General features: G+C 40.3%; 1 protein-coding gene across 13 annotated transcripts in view; it reads right to left on the reverse strand.

The window, feature by feature from the left end:
- col13a1 (collagen, type XIII, alpha 1) overlaps positions 1–12,408 on the reverse strand; it is a 135,982-nt gene that overhangs the window by 32,561 nt on the left and 91,013 nt on the right. For 10 of the 13 annotated variants that reach the window (XM_074645562.1, XM_074645560.1, XM_074645566.1 and 7 more), the window contains 7 exons: positions 11,952–11,978; positions 10,216–10,287; positions 3,635–3,727; positions 2,043–2,084; positions 1,911–1,928; positions 1,329–1,355; positions 889–933 (listed from right to left, as the gene is read on the reverse strand). In XM_074645562.1, coding sequence (XP_074501663.1) covers positions 889–933; positions 1,329–1,355; positions 1,911–1,928; positions 2,043–2,084; positions 3,635–3,727; positions 10,216–10,287; positions 11,952–11,978 — 324 coding nt within the window. Of the gene's footprint in view, positions 1–888; positions 934–1,328; positions 1,356–1,910; positions 1,929–2,042; positions 2,085–3,634; positions 3,728–8,293; positions 8,357–8,867; positions 8,910–10,215; positions 10,288–11,951; positions 11,979–12,408 lie in introns of all 13 variants that reach the window. The other 3 variants (XM_074645564.1, XM_074645573.1, XM_074645561.1) reach the window with 2 other exon arrangements.

Genomic DNA, 12,408 nt, shown 5'->3' on the forward strand with positions numbered 1-12,408 from the left:
TCCCCCCCCCTGGCCCAGATTTTTTGATGGATCTAAAGATTATCTTTCCAGATATTCCTGTGGTGTGAGGTGTGTTAAGAGTGTTTTTTACATCCCCCCGATCGGTTCTGAAGTCCATGTATAGGATATCCTGTTGTGTGTGGGGAACCTCGAGGACAGCCGATGACGCAGTCACGTGGTAAAAACGATAACCAATCGAGAACCAAACTGACTAAAGAAGAAAGGACAACAACTGCAGGCATGGCGGCCGCGGCTAACGCAAACACAAAGCATAAAGTAGTAGTAAGATGGACCTCAGAAATGAGGACCACCGATTTGTGGCAACTACACAAGTCTTATTTTTATTTCTATTTCTTTTTTTCTTCATGAATTTTCAACATTAATCCTTCTTGCCCGTCGTACTCCATGTTTGTTTACACTAAAGTCATGTTTGATAGCGAGAAATTTTGCGAGATTTACAATATTTTGAGTCAAGAGTCCACACACTATAGGAACAAAACTGTTCAATTTGGGGTCTCTCACATTTTCAATATCTGTTAAGATTTGAAGTACAGCCTTAAAGCCAGCTTTAAGGAGACTACCATACAATAACCCAACAGACACTTCACTCCATAAAATAAATGTCAAAACCATGAATGTGGCAGCAGATGCTACCTGCATCATTTTTGTCAGGTTATGGCCTTGGTAGTTTTATGATATCGCTTCTAAACAACTCCCAAAGCTTCATTTAATACTTATTTACCATTTAATAAATGGAAAATGGGGTGGGGGGAGATGGGGGAGAAATGCCACAGTCCTCACTCTTTAAGCTCAAACGTTTTTGTCATGAACCTTTGAGTGAATAACAAAACGCCACAGTTAAACAAGAACACGTAGAAAGTGGAATACCTTTGAGCCTTCAGGACCTAGTGGGCCAACATCCCCTTGATCCCCCTGTGGAGGGACAGAAGGACTTAGTCACAGAAAGTTTACTAACAGCAAACAGATCAAAAATACCAGCTTACTGCACACAGAGAGATAAACTCTTTTTCTTCTGAAAACAATAAACTGGATTTTTTTCAGCCAAATCAAAGCAACAAGAAATAAAACACAACTTCCTTCTGCCTCTGCATTAATCCCTACAGGTACTTGGAAACACATGACACATGAAAGTCCACCGTTACTGAGGGGAAATAGACGGTTTATGGCTTTATGGTTGTGATGAAAAATACATCAATTTACTCAATGGACACTGTGTACAGTAGAGAATAAGTATTTCCAATCTAACCACATCCTGGATTCTACTGACCATATTCTTTTTCAAAAGTGAAACACAGAGGACAGCTCACCTTTATTCCTGGCACACCTGGCTCACCCTGGAGAGATCAAACAAAGTGTGTGCGTACAAAGTTCATATCCAGCCAGAGTAAGAAATTCAGTATATCATATTGAAAAATGTGCAGAAAAGCAGGTGGCTGAGGTTTTCATTTGAGGGCTTCAAAATCACGTTTTCCACCCAGATGCTTCTCTGATGGTGCATGCTGCCCAGCTCATCTATTACTGCTCATGCTAAAGTGAGAATCACTTCCTGCTGTGAGATTCAGCTTGTTTTCCATAGCGAGAGGCATTTACAGGACTCTGAGCATTTCTCTGACCTCACAATCTACATCATACATCATGCGGAGATCTAATCCAATCCAAAGGAAACATAGAGATGTGTACAGTCGGTCTGAATATCAGAGCAGCTGCATAGAGACCAAGTGAAAACATCTTGACTCCATCTCTGTTTCATGTGGTTTGTTTTATTTGGGCCTGGCGGTGTTTGTATGTAATAACTCTGTAGAGTCACCATGAGAGGTCACAGTGATGCTAATCGAGCTTTTTTTAGAATTGTGATTTTGATGTTTGGACAAGAAGAGAAAGATGTTTACCTTCAGTCCCGTTAAAAGCTGCAGAAATGATGTAGAAATCACAAGAAGGTTAATGTCACTCCAACAAACGTTCACTAATGAGAAGATTCTGGAAAAAAATAAAGGTGGAGGATTCGCTGAACCGAAGCTTACCCTTGGGTCTTTTCCTGGTTTGCCTGGTTCACCGGGCTTACCCTGTATGGAAAGAGCAAAAACTCTTTACACCGAATCGCCATTTGAATTTGCAACTATGCCTTTCATAGTGACGGCCTGACAGTAAATTCTACATATTTTCCCACTAAATGATCACGTTTAAACCTTTATAAACTGAACAGCTCTACGTATTGATTGTCTAAGTGAAAACTGGCATGACTTTCACTCTGGAGTTATTTTTACTAACGACGTTATGTCATGTGACTATACTTCACCAACCATGACGTTACGTCCGTAGTTTAATTTCCATAACAAGCGCAGTTTGATACTATGCAAAAGGCTGCCCGGAGTGGGAAAATATGACGAGAAGGGCTGACATTGTGTCGAACAGTTCAATACAATATATTAATCAAGCAACAAGTCAGATGTTTCCCAGTCATAGTTACAATTTGGATGTTGATGTGAACGCTATTTACAAAATGGTAATTATGGTAACTCCCATATGACACAAATACATCCACAGGGAGGAAACAAAGCCCACAACATAATGGAGAAATTATTTAAAAGTGGCCATCATCGAGGGATGTGTACTTTATTGACTGCCATTCTTAAAACAGCCCGGTCTCACTAAATGGCAAATGAATGACACGGCAATTTTGCGTGCAATAAGAAGGCTGTTCTTGCTTTTGGAGTGTCATTTGTACGCTATGTAATCTCTATTGACTGCATTGTAAACGCATCCGCTTAAATATGCTACGCTCAGAGCTAGAGACGTAGAATAAAAAAGGAGAAAGACTGCTGATGGTGGGAGGGAGTGAGGGGAGTTGGATGGGTCCAACGAACACAAGAATTTCAACCAGGAGACCGCTGTTTGTGTCCCAAAGTGTTGATGAGTTATTTTGAAGTTACGTTAGGGACATTTGTGACATGTTTTCCATACTTCTGTTACGTTGTTCCCGTACGTATTTTACTTAGTTTACGTACTTATTTCAAAGGCCAACCTTGACGTTTTTCCTAAACCTAAGTGAGTGGTTTTGTTGCCTAAACCTAACTGACCGAAAAAAACTAAACCTGATCACTGAAGTTTTGTTGCATGGCGTGAAAATAACACACAAAATGGCTAAAATGCGTTCTCATGCGTGACAATGTCCTTGTAATTTAGTGCAATTTATACACCTTCCCATGTGGTCGGGTTGCAAAATACTGTAACACACGCGTGTCCTTTTCTCATGTTTTTCAACTGATACTCTCTTGTATTACTAATGCACCAGTTACATTTTTAACTAGGGGTTGTTGTTGTCGTATACCTTCATTATATAGAGTATAAACAGAGTAGTTCCTGCCAAAATAAAAACCCAATAATCTGCTGGGGTTCCAATAAAGTCTTCTCAATAACATTAAATGAAATTCATGTACTTATTCTAAAGTGCTCAGTAGGAGCCTGTGGGCTTGGGGCTGAGAGCCACAGAAAGGGTAAGGAAGTCACAAAGAACTGAGAGACGGACACACACATTGTATGGTCACTGACACAGAACAAATGGGCTGATTCTGAATTAATTGACATTACTGGTTGAACTCAGACTGGGACTCACCGTTGGGCCACTGGCTCCATTCAGGCCTGGGGTCCCTGGGAGTCCGGGGGCTCCTGGAGGTCCCGGGGGTCCCTGCGCTCCAGGCTCGCCCTGCTGGGAGACCTCGAGTTACAATCTGCCGTGCTGGAGCACGCCTCGCCACACTGGCCATGCCAACACAACAACCTCACACAACACCACAAATAACTGCAGTGGGGGAGGGGGGGGGGGGTGCAGGGAGGAAGGTTAGCGGGGAGCAAGGCAAAGCGGTTATACTGTAATGCTTGAGATTCATTCTTGACCTTTGGAACACATATCTGGGATAAAATATTCCAAACTCAAGGTTTTGTACCATATCCAATAGACCTGGTCAATGACTTTGACTTGTAACTAGCTGCCAGGCCATTACCCATGGCCCCAGCATGGACCCTGTGTAGATGGAAGAGCAGGAATTGTCAGTGAATATGAGTTGACTGGAAATGATGTGATCTAAGTATGGAACTTCAGTCATGTAGTGAAGGATGGGGTCGAAATCATAAACAGTGTCCCTTTTTCAAGGACACGACCTGCATTCTTGATCTTTCTGTCAGCTGTCTGCTGACTTTAAGCCCTTCTCTGTAAATGGGGGTCAAAGTATCCAGAGTACCCATGAACCCCTGGACCCATAAGGGGCCTGGAAACCAGCCACAAGATGAAGGGACCAACACATCGGTAACAGACAATATCAGCTCTCTGTGAACATGAGACCAAAACCGATGACAGCAGCAACTGAGAAGTGGTCAAAGTCATTGAGCAGGAGTCAGTGGACGGCCGCAGACAGATCAAGGAGGACATTCACATCTGAGGCCAGAGTCCATCTTTGAACAGAGACAGGGGATATGATTTGACATGTTAAGTTACCAAAGGGTGGTACTTAAGTCACATGATGACTCCATGAAGTTCCATTAGCTGACGGAAGCTAGTGAGTGCACTACTACCTTTGATTGGAGAGCAAGGCCCTGGGAAATATGTCACACTGATGTAGTTCTTTAACTTTTTTCACAAGCCACCTAATGAATGGTCCTGGATATCTTATTTTTTGTTGCCAAAGGTACTCCAGTTTATCTAAGTTTAGCTTTAACTGTTCATCGGGTAACAAAAAGAAGATGCAATTCGAGATCACAGAAACTTTGTGACAGCATAAATTATTATTGTTTGTATTTGAAAATGAACGAATGGAATTTTGACATTGATCTTTCCTGCGGCTTCTTTTTGACATAACGTGTTAATCTGCGTGTGTTTATTCTGAAGACTGCCCGCTGACAGCCAGAGCCCTGGGAGTTATCTCAAACCAAAGCAAAGACTAAACAAAATCAAATAAAGGAAATTTACAATGAGCGCAGGATATGAAGATAATAAATACACCTCAAAGGCTGAAATGAATCTGTCTGGCTGCTGCACGTCCTGAATCTGCTCCTCCTTTGTTTCAAAACTATTTCTACTACTCATCTTTTGGACCTCATAAAAATCAATTTCTTGATTGCTACAAGACGATATTTTATAGAGAAGACACCTCCATATGGAAATGCATAGAGGGAAACAAGTTTGCATGACATGAAATTGAATGCATTTTGCTACTATACATGATTTATTTGCACATGTGGTGCGACTTAGAGCAGTTCCTATAACACAAAGCGTTGGCCTTACTTCAGTCACTCAGCAATCACTGTGTTATTGTAGGAGAACACACATGTACAGTAGCTCAGGACCAGAGAGCGGCTGCCAAGCTTCTATTGTAAGATAATGGAGAACATATCCATCCATATTAAATCCATATTTTATCATTCCTCCTCTGTGCTGCAGGGCAGAATGTGTCCAACATGATTCATGTCTCTGGACATGCTAGGCTTTTCTCAGGGGGTTACACACACAGTTATGGGTATAGAGCGCAGCTGCCAATAGCTGATAATAAAATGTGCTGTTCTGCACAATTTGACCACTTGAAAGAACTTTCTAGTAGGAAAAAAAAAAATCAGCCATAATCCTATTCTCATCATGATGGAAACCCCATTATATCAGATGGTCAACAGTGATTGGCTGATATCTGATTTATCTCAGGGGGGCAATAAGAACTGTGTTCAGCATGTAAAATGTAAAACAGCAAGTAGTGCTGATCTCCAGACAAGGTACAGTATTATGTCCTGGCACGATGCCAACTAGGCCAAGACTTGTTCAAGATACAGTTTATGGTAAAGAATTGGTAATGTGATCAGTTACAGAATAGAGATATTTTTACAACCCAGTCTTCTAAAATAACATTCCCATACAATTAACCTGCATTCTCAATTACGTTTCGAGGTAAACATAATTATGTACGGTCGCAGTTTCAAACAGTTTATAACACATGGTTAACGCCTCATCCACACTGGGAACGTCAGGAGCGCGTGGTTGCGTCGCATGGTGGTCGCATGGTGGCCGCATGGTGGCCGCGTGATTCACGCGTCGGGTGTTCACACCAGCTGCATTTCAGCTGCATTTTTGCTGCTGCAGCTGCTGCTGTTAGCTCTTTCTTTCTACAGTTTGCCTTTCATAATGGCCATTTCATTTCATTATAAATATCATTTATATTTATTTTAGACAGTGAAAGGTTAAGAAACGTGGTAATTTGTAAATAATAGTAATAATCCACCATTGAAACCCCGTACTATAGTCATTCATGGAGCTCTCCAAGTCACTGCATGTTCTACAACACTGTCCAGCACATATTTCAGATTAAACGCCTTGTGTTAACAAATGAAGGAATTCTGTCCACAGAAAAAACGCTTGAGTGTTTTTATTTTTAAATCAAAGCAGGAAGTGTTGATTTAAAAATAAGTCTTTACTTTTTTCATCTCCATAAGAGATTCTACAGATAGACATTGAAACTGTAGTAATGTTGCTGATATGATGTTAATATACAGTCAATAGATCACTTTCACTGTCTGTAACTGTGAACCACGCGCGGCACGCGGCAAAAATAGGCAAGACCTCGAATCTCTAGAAGAGACGCAGTTGAGACGCGCTCCTGGCGTTCCCAGTGTGGATGAGGCTTAACGTTGTAAATTGAAAGAAACAAAACAGAAAATGAAACAAAACTACTTTGTTAGGTTTAGTAAAAAAAAAAAAGATCATGGTTTGGCTTAAAATGCAAAATTAAAATAAGTGGACGTTTACTTTTTGTATCACATGGGACACTAAGAGCGGTCTCCTGGGTGAAAGGCCTGTGTTGACCCATCCACCACTCCGACCTTCTTCCTGTACGCGGACTTCCGTGGATTATCATCACAAACATATTTGTGATAAATCAAAACTAACGTAATCCGCGACAAAATATGTTTCCCTCGAAACGTAATTCACAGTTTGGTTGTATGGAGCTGGGCAGACAGTAAGGGTGTTAGATGGGCTGGCTGTCCAACTTTTATGTGAGAGAGTGGAGTTTGTTTCCCGTCACAGCTATTTGTTTTTTTGTTGTTGTTTTTTACAGTAACTAGGACCTTTCCCTAACTCCTTCCTTAAAAACTTAACCAAGTGTTTAAGTTGTCTAACCTTAGCAATAGTTTATTTGCCATAACCACAATCTTTCCTTAAGGTTAAACATACCATAGTTTCCATGCACAGAGATTCTAGAAAGATGGGACACTGGGATTTTGGAGAATCATCAATATCAACGTTTTTGACTGGAAATAGGATGGATTTTGCAAGAGCAAAATGTGTACATTTTTTTTTTCTAATTTATATTTGTCACACTATTCATATTGAACAAATATGCAAAATATTCACTGTCAAGTTAGTTACACATTTTTTTTCTATAATGCACACGGGCACTCAGTCTACATCATTTTTTAATTTAGGTGGTTAAAGGGGCACTAAGTCAGTGAAAAAGGAAACCTAAGTTACAAACTTGAGGTGTGGAGCTTGACAGGGTCTAACAAGAAGATGCCACCAAGTTGAATTATGGGAAATGTAGGATTTGGTAATTTTACGGCTTCACTTTTGACAGTTCTTTTTCAGTCTCTTTTGAGTCTTTCAACTTAATGTAAAGTGCAATATTAAGTCAGTTTAAGGAAAAGACGATGGTCTGGAATAAACATAAATGCTATTATAATCTGTTGTTCTTACTTTGTGCTTTGCAATGAATGTAACACTACTGCCTGTGTTGACCCTGAATGTTGCCACTGAAGGTAAATCACGAATGCGAAGTGTCTGTAGTTCTGTATGAAGATGCTAGGATTGTATTTTTTATTTTTTTTATCAGCATTGCAGGATTGTGTTACCACAGGAAAGAGGTCCAGTTAGAATTTTGTGACTTAGTATTCATTTTAGTGATTTATCAGTGGATTGTTAAGTAAAATTTGTTCAATCTACTATTGATATGGTATTGATATATTTTGTTGTGCTCTCTTGCCATTGGCGGTTTGTGGTTTGCTCTGAAACCAGAACAAATGCAGCATTTTTGTTCAATTTCCTGTCACGCTCAACTGACAGAAAAAGGCCTTTCAATATGACTAAACATTTAGAAGCAGTATAGCAGCCAAAAGTTGGTTAATTACAGCATGACGGTGGAGGGAGGTTTTGGCGACGGATGATGGCGGTTGGCATCCACAGGGCGGGCAGAGAGGAGGAAAGGGGGCAAGTGGGGGGGGGGGGCAGAGAGAATTGTACCTTGAGGCGTTTTAGGATTAGAGGGCTTATTGGGGGCATGTTGCGCACGGTGATGGGCAACATCTGCCGGGGGGAAGAGTCACAAAGCACAGGTGGCCAGCGGTGCAAAAAGGTCACAGGGCAAAGGTCACCAGGAGGCCAGAGAAAGGAAACAGGGTAGAACCAGGATAACGAGGGAAGAGAGGGGGGGAGGGATATGGAGGAAAAAGAGAAATAGAACATCAGAGTGAAAAGCAAGGAAATGGGAGGGCAAAGGAAAGAAAAAAGGAAACAAGGCTGAAGAGAGGAAAGACAAAAAAAAAGGCACCGGCACAGCAAACTATGGGCTTGGAGTGGCAAGGGGATGGTTGATGTACCGTGATGCTTCTTTATTTGAAAAACATGTGAAAGCTTTCAGATTTCTTGGAGTCTGTTGGTTGCAAATCATCAAGCATCCCCTATTTTAGGATTTATGTACATCAATGTCCCCGTTAACAGTAAGCCAGGCCCCTAGATTGCAGCGGAGCTGAGGTGGGCGCCAGTCTTGCCACAAAGAGAGTACAGCAGTACAGTTACAGTGCACATCCAGACTTACTGTGGCCAAGTGTCCAACACAGGGCTGTACAATACGCCGCTTCTGTTGAGATGACCAGCATGATCAGATACAAGTTTAGGGACAGGATATGATCAGGTATATGATCCTGCTACATTTCCCCCGTTGACACCAAGTAGAACCAGCTGCATGTGACTTGCCTACTTTTTACATAGCGTACATATTTCCACAATTTGTTATAATGCAGCAACATTTAAAGTACCTTCACCCAATACCTGAAACCCCCAACAAGAAGTATTCACTACTTTTTACTACTTTAACATACATATTTGTAGCTTCAAGTCAGTCTTGGAACATACTTCTTTTCATTGTGTGGTCAGTCACACTATATTTATGTAGATCAGTTGAAAGCCAAAAAATAGCATTAATACTATTTATATGGAAATATATACAAGAATGTTATGAGTAAATATAAGAAGGTATAAATGTAGGAAGTAGGCAAGTGTGCTGCTTTGTCCCTCACCATTTCCAGCTATCCACCACGACAAGTTTAAATGTATAGAAGTCAAGAGCTGCCAATATTAAAGTAAAATCATTTAATGAAATTCAAATTATATCATCTAATTGTGTTAAAGTTATGTATGTAAAAGTCAGTTAATATTTTAATGAAATATTTTTTGTGTGACATTTAAAAAGAATAAAATAAAAATATGTTGTTTATTATAAACAGGCTAGGTGCAATAATAATAATACCTGTAGAAAACATTTATTCTGTTATACCGTTTTCTACTATTCCTTTTCGTTGGTAGTAATTGCCTTTTTTTAGTTTTTGTTTGTTTATTCTTTTATCAGAAATTATGTGTGTGATTAATAAGAGACAAATATATTTAATGTCAAATTGCATAACATTGCAATAACTATAATGGAGTTGAAATTGAATTTGACTTTTTTTTTAATTTTCGAGATGGCACATCACTGAATCTTGAAAATAAAATTGTCACACTGTAATTTTTGTAATTAAATTTCGTCATACATGTGCACACACATATTTTTGTAATCAAATTCACTGATTTAATTTTAATATTGGCATCCCTGTGCTCTGGTAGTATGAACAATTACCCTTAAATCCAGTAAGAATTCAAAGAGATACTAGCTGCATATTATGTAACATTATTTTCATCTATTTTTTAAAGATATATCTATTTTTATAAAGTGACTTAACCAAACCAGTAGCAACCTCATAACCCCATTGATCTTTAATTTTTCTTTCTTTCTCTATGGGTGGAGAGCCGAGGGTTGAGGAGTGCCTTGGCTCTAGGGCACTGGCTCTCTTTGCGGCACGACTTGGTGACCCAGTTATCTATCTGGGTGTTTGGTGGCACCCACAAACCTTCAACATCAGAGCCTGACTGGAGCGCAAGGCAGCCAGGGTTTTCAGAGGAAGATCCTGCACAAAGAGGCCCTACACACACCAGGGAAGCGGTCATTTCAGTCAGTGCTGGTGATGGTGGCAACAACAAGCCTTCATCTAACCACACACAAAAAGTGTCTCATGTCTTGTGAAGCCTGAATTCAAGATGATTTCAGTTTAAAGCGGTAGCTCAAACTGTTTATTTCTTTGCTTTCAGAGAGTGGGATGTTCCGGTCACTTATTTGTGTTAAGTACAGAGCTGGAGTCAAGATGTGGTTAACCTATAGCTTAGAGAAAATACTGGAAGCAGCTAGCCGGCTCTGTGCATAGTGAGAAAAAACACAGACTTAATGTCATGATGTGTCCTTTTGGTTTAGCTTTTATGTGAACACAAATGTAAAAATGTAATTTATGATTTAGTCGTATTGGGGATTACAACGAACCTGCATTATAGAGAGACCCCAAAACCACACATTGTAATTTTTACATTTATCTTTCTGTACAAATTAGACAAAAGAGATAATAAGTAGGTTTATCTTTTCACTTTTGGACAGAAGATAGCTGTTTCCCGCTGCTTCCAGTCTTTATGCCAAGCTAGGCTAATCACTCCGGCTTTGTACTCGCACACATGTGAGATAGACATCAATTTATATCTTACTCTCAGAAAGAAAGCAAAGAAGCATATTTCCCTAAATGTCGAACTATTCTTTTAACAGCAGTGGCTGCTGCTAAAATGCACATTACACAAAAACACAAGAAATATTTGCTGATCTTGCTGGCTTTGTCCTGAAATGTAAACTCTCTAAACACCACCTCCACCTACAGTAACCCCCCCAATCCCCCACAATCCCCAAGGGTCTCACTATAGGATGAGGCCTGGAGTTTGAGCAGACACTGGGAATGGACCTCCCATACAGACTACTGCAGATGGCTCTAGATAGTGTATGAAAAACAAATTCAACCGGCATACAGCTTGTTAGAGTAGGGGGGGTGAGCTTCCTTGCAGGCTAAAGGCATCAAACCCAGAATCCTCTCTGGTTCCTTCTTCCTCTTGACTTCCCATTCTGAAATGATCTGGCCTGAAGCATTTACTGTCCAGAGATTTATATCACACCATTGATAACGATTCATAAAACCATTTCAGCATTGTGCATTTCACTGTTACTTTGAGGGGCTTTTAAACTTGGTAGCAAAAAAAAAAACTTTAATCATCTTAGCAGGAGCAGTTTAAGAAAGGTTGAATTACTGGAAATGGACTTAAGCTATCTGAAAAATCCCCCCTTTACACCGGAGACTCTTATTCTTGGCACCCCACACACAGGCTCTTATCACGTAGTGCTCCGGCAGGCCGCCGGTAATTGCCTCGTTTTCTCTCAACTAGCCAAAACCCCAGAGACGTCGAGCCAAAGAACTGCGGAGCTCCGCATGTGCTACCCATCATGCTACCAGCCATTTGTCTGTCCGGCTTCTGTCGGAGTTTTGTCTTCTTTCAACTTTCTCCTCTGTTCTGACATTATGAAACGGTACCTACATGTGGACCTGTGAGAGATGTATGCTAAAACGCTGTAGGATGGACAAACAGTACAGGTTCAGTTTGTGCCACAATATTAACATATATAATTACAATACAGGCAGATTCTAATCACTGGTGACAAAGTGCTTTTTGTTTGAAACAGTAATGTGAAAGAATTAGCTCCACAATAGTGGTTTCATACCCGGTGACTGTAGTCTCCACATACGCCCTGGAGAGAAGAGAAAAAAAGTTTAATTAGTAAAAAGAAGAGACTGCAAATGTATATCAGAAAGTCTGTGTTACATATAAGTTGACAAGAGGTGTTGGTAAGACATCATATATAACATTTTGTTGACAAACAACAAAATGATAATTAATAATGTTTACTATTATTATTAGTAATGCTAGAATTTCTGTTATGATGGCGAAGAGTTAGGGCCTGTGTCCACATAGCATTTCTTTCTGAGCGCGAGCATCTTTTTTCAATTGTTTTGAATTGCATGCGGTCGCCTCGAGAAAAGGTGCTGCACCCAGCTTTTATTTTCTGAGTGCTCCACCTTTTTTGTGTGCAGCCACTCTGAGCACTTGTCGTTGAAAATCTATGAACTTTTCAGAAAAGTTTTAGCCGTGTCTGTCTATCCTGAGCTTTATATGTCAGA

Source organism: Sebastes fasciatus, chromosome 9 (genome assembly GCF_043250625.1).
Source record: "Sebastes fasciatus isolate fSebFas1 chromosome 9, fSebFas1.pri, whole genome shotgun sequence".
In the NCBI taxonomy this organism is placed as follows: domain Eukaryota; kingdom Metazoa; phylum Chordata; class Actinopteri; order Perciformes; family Sebastidae; genus Sebastes; species Sebastes fasciatus.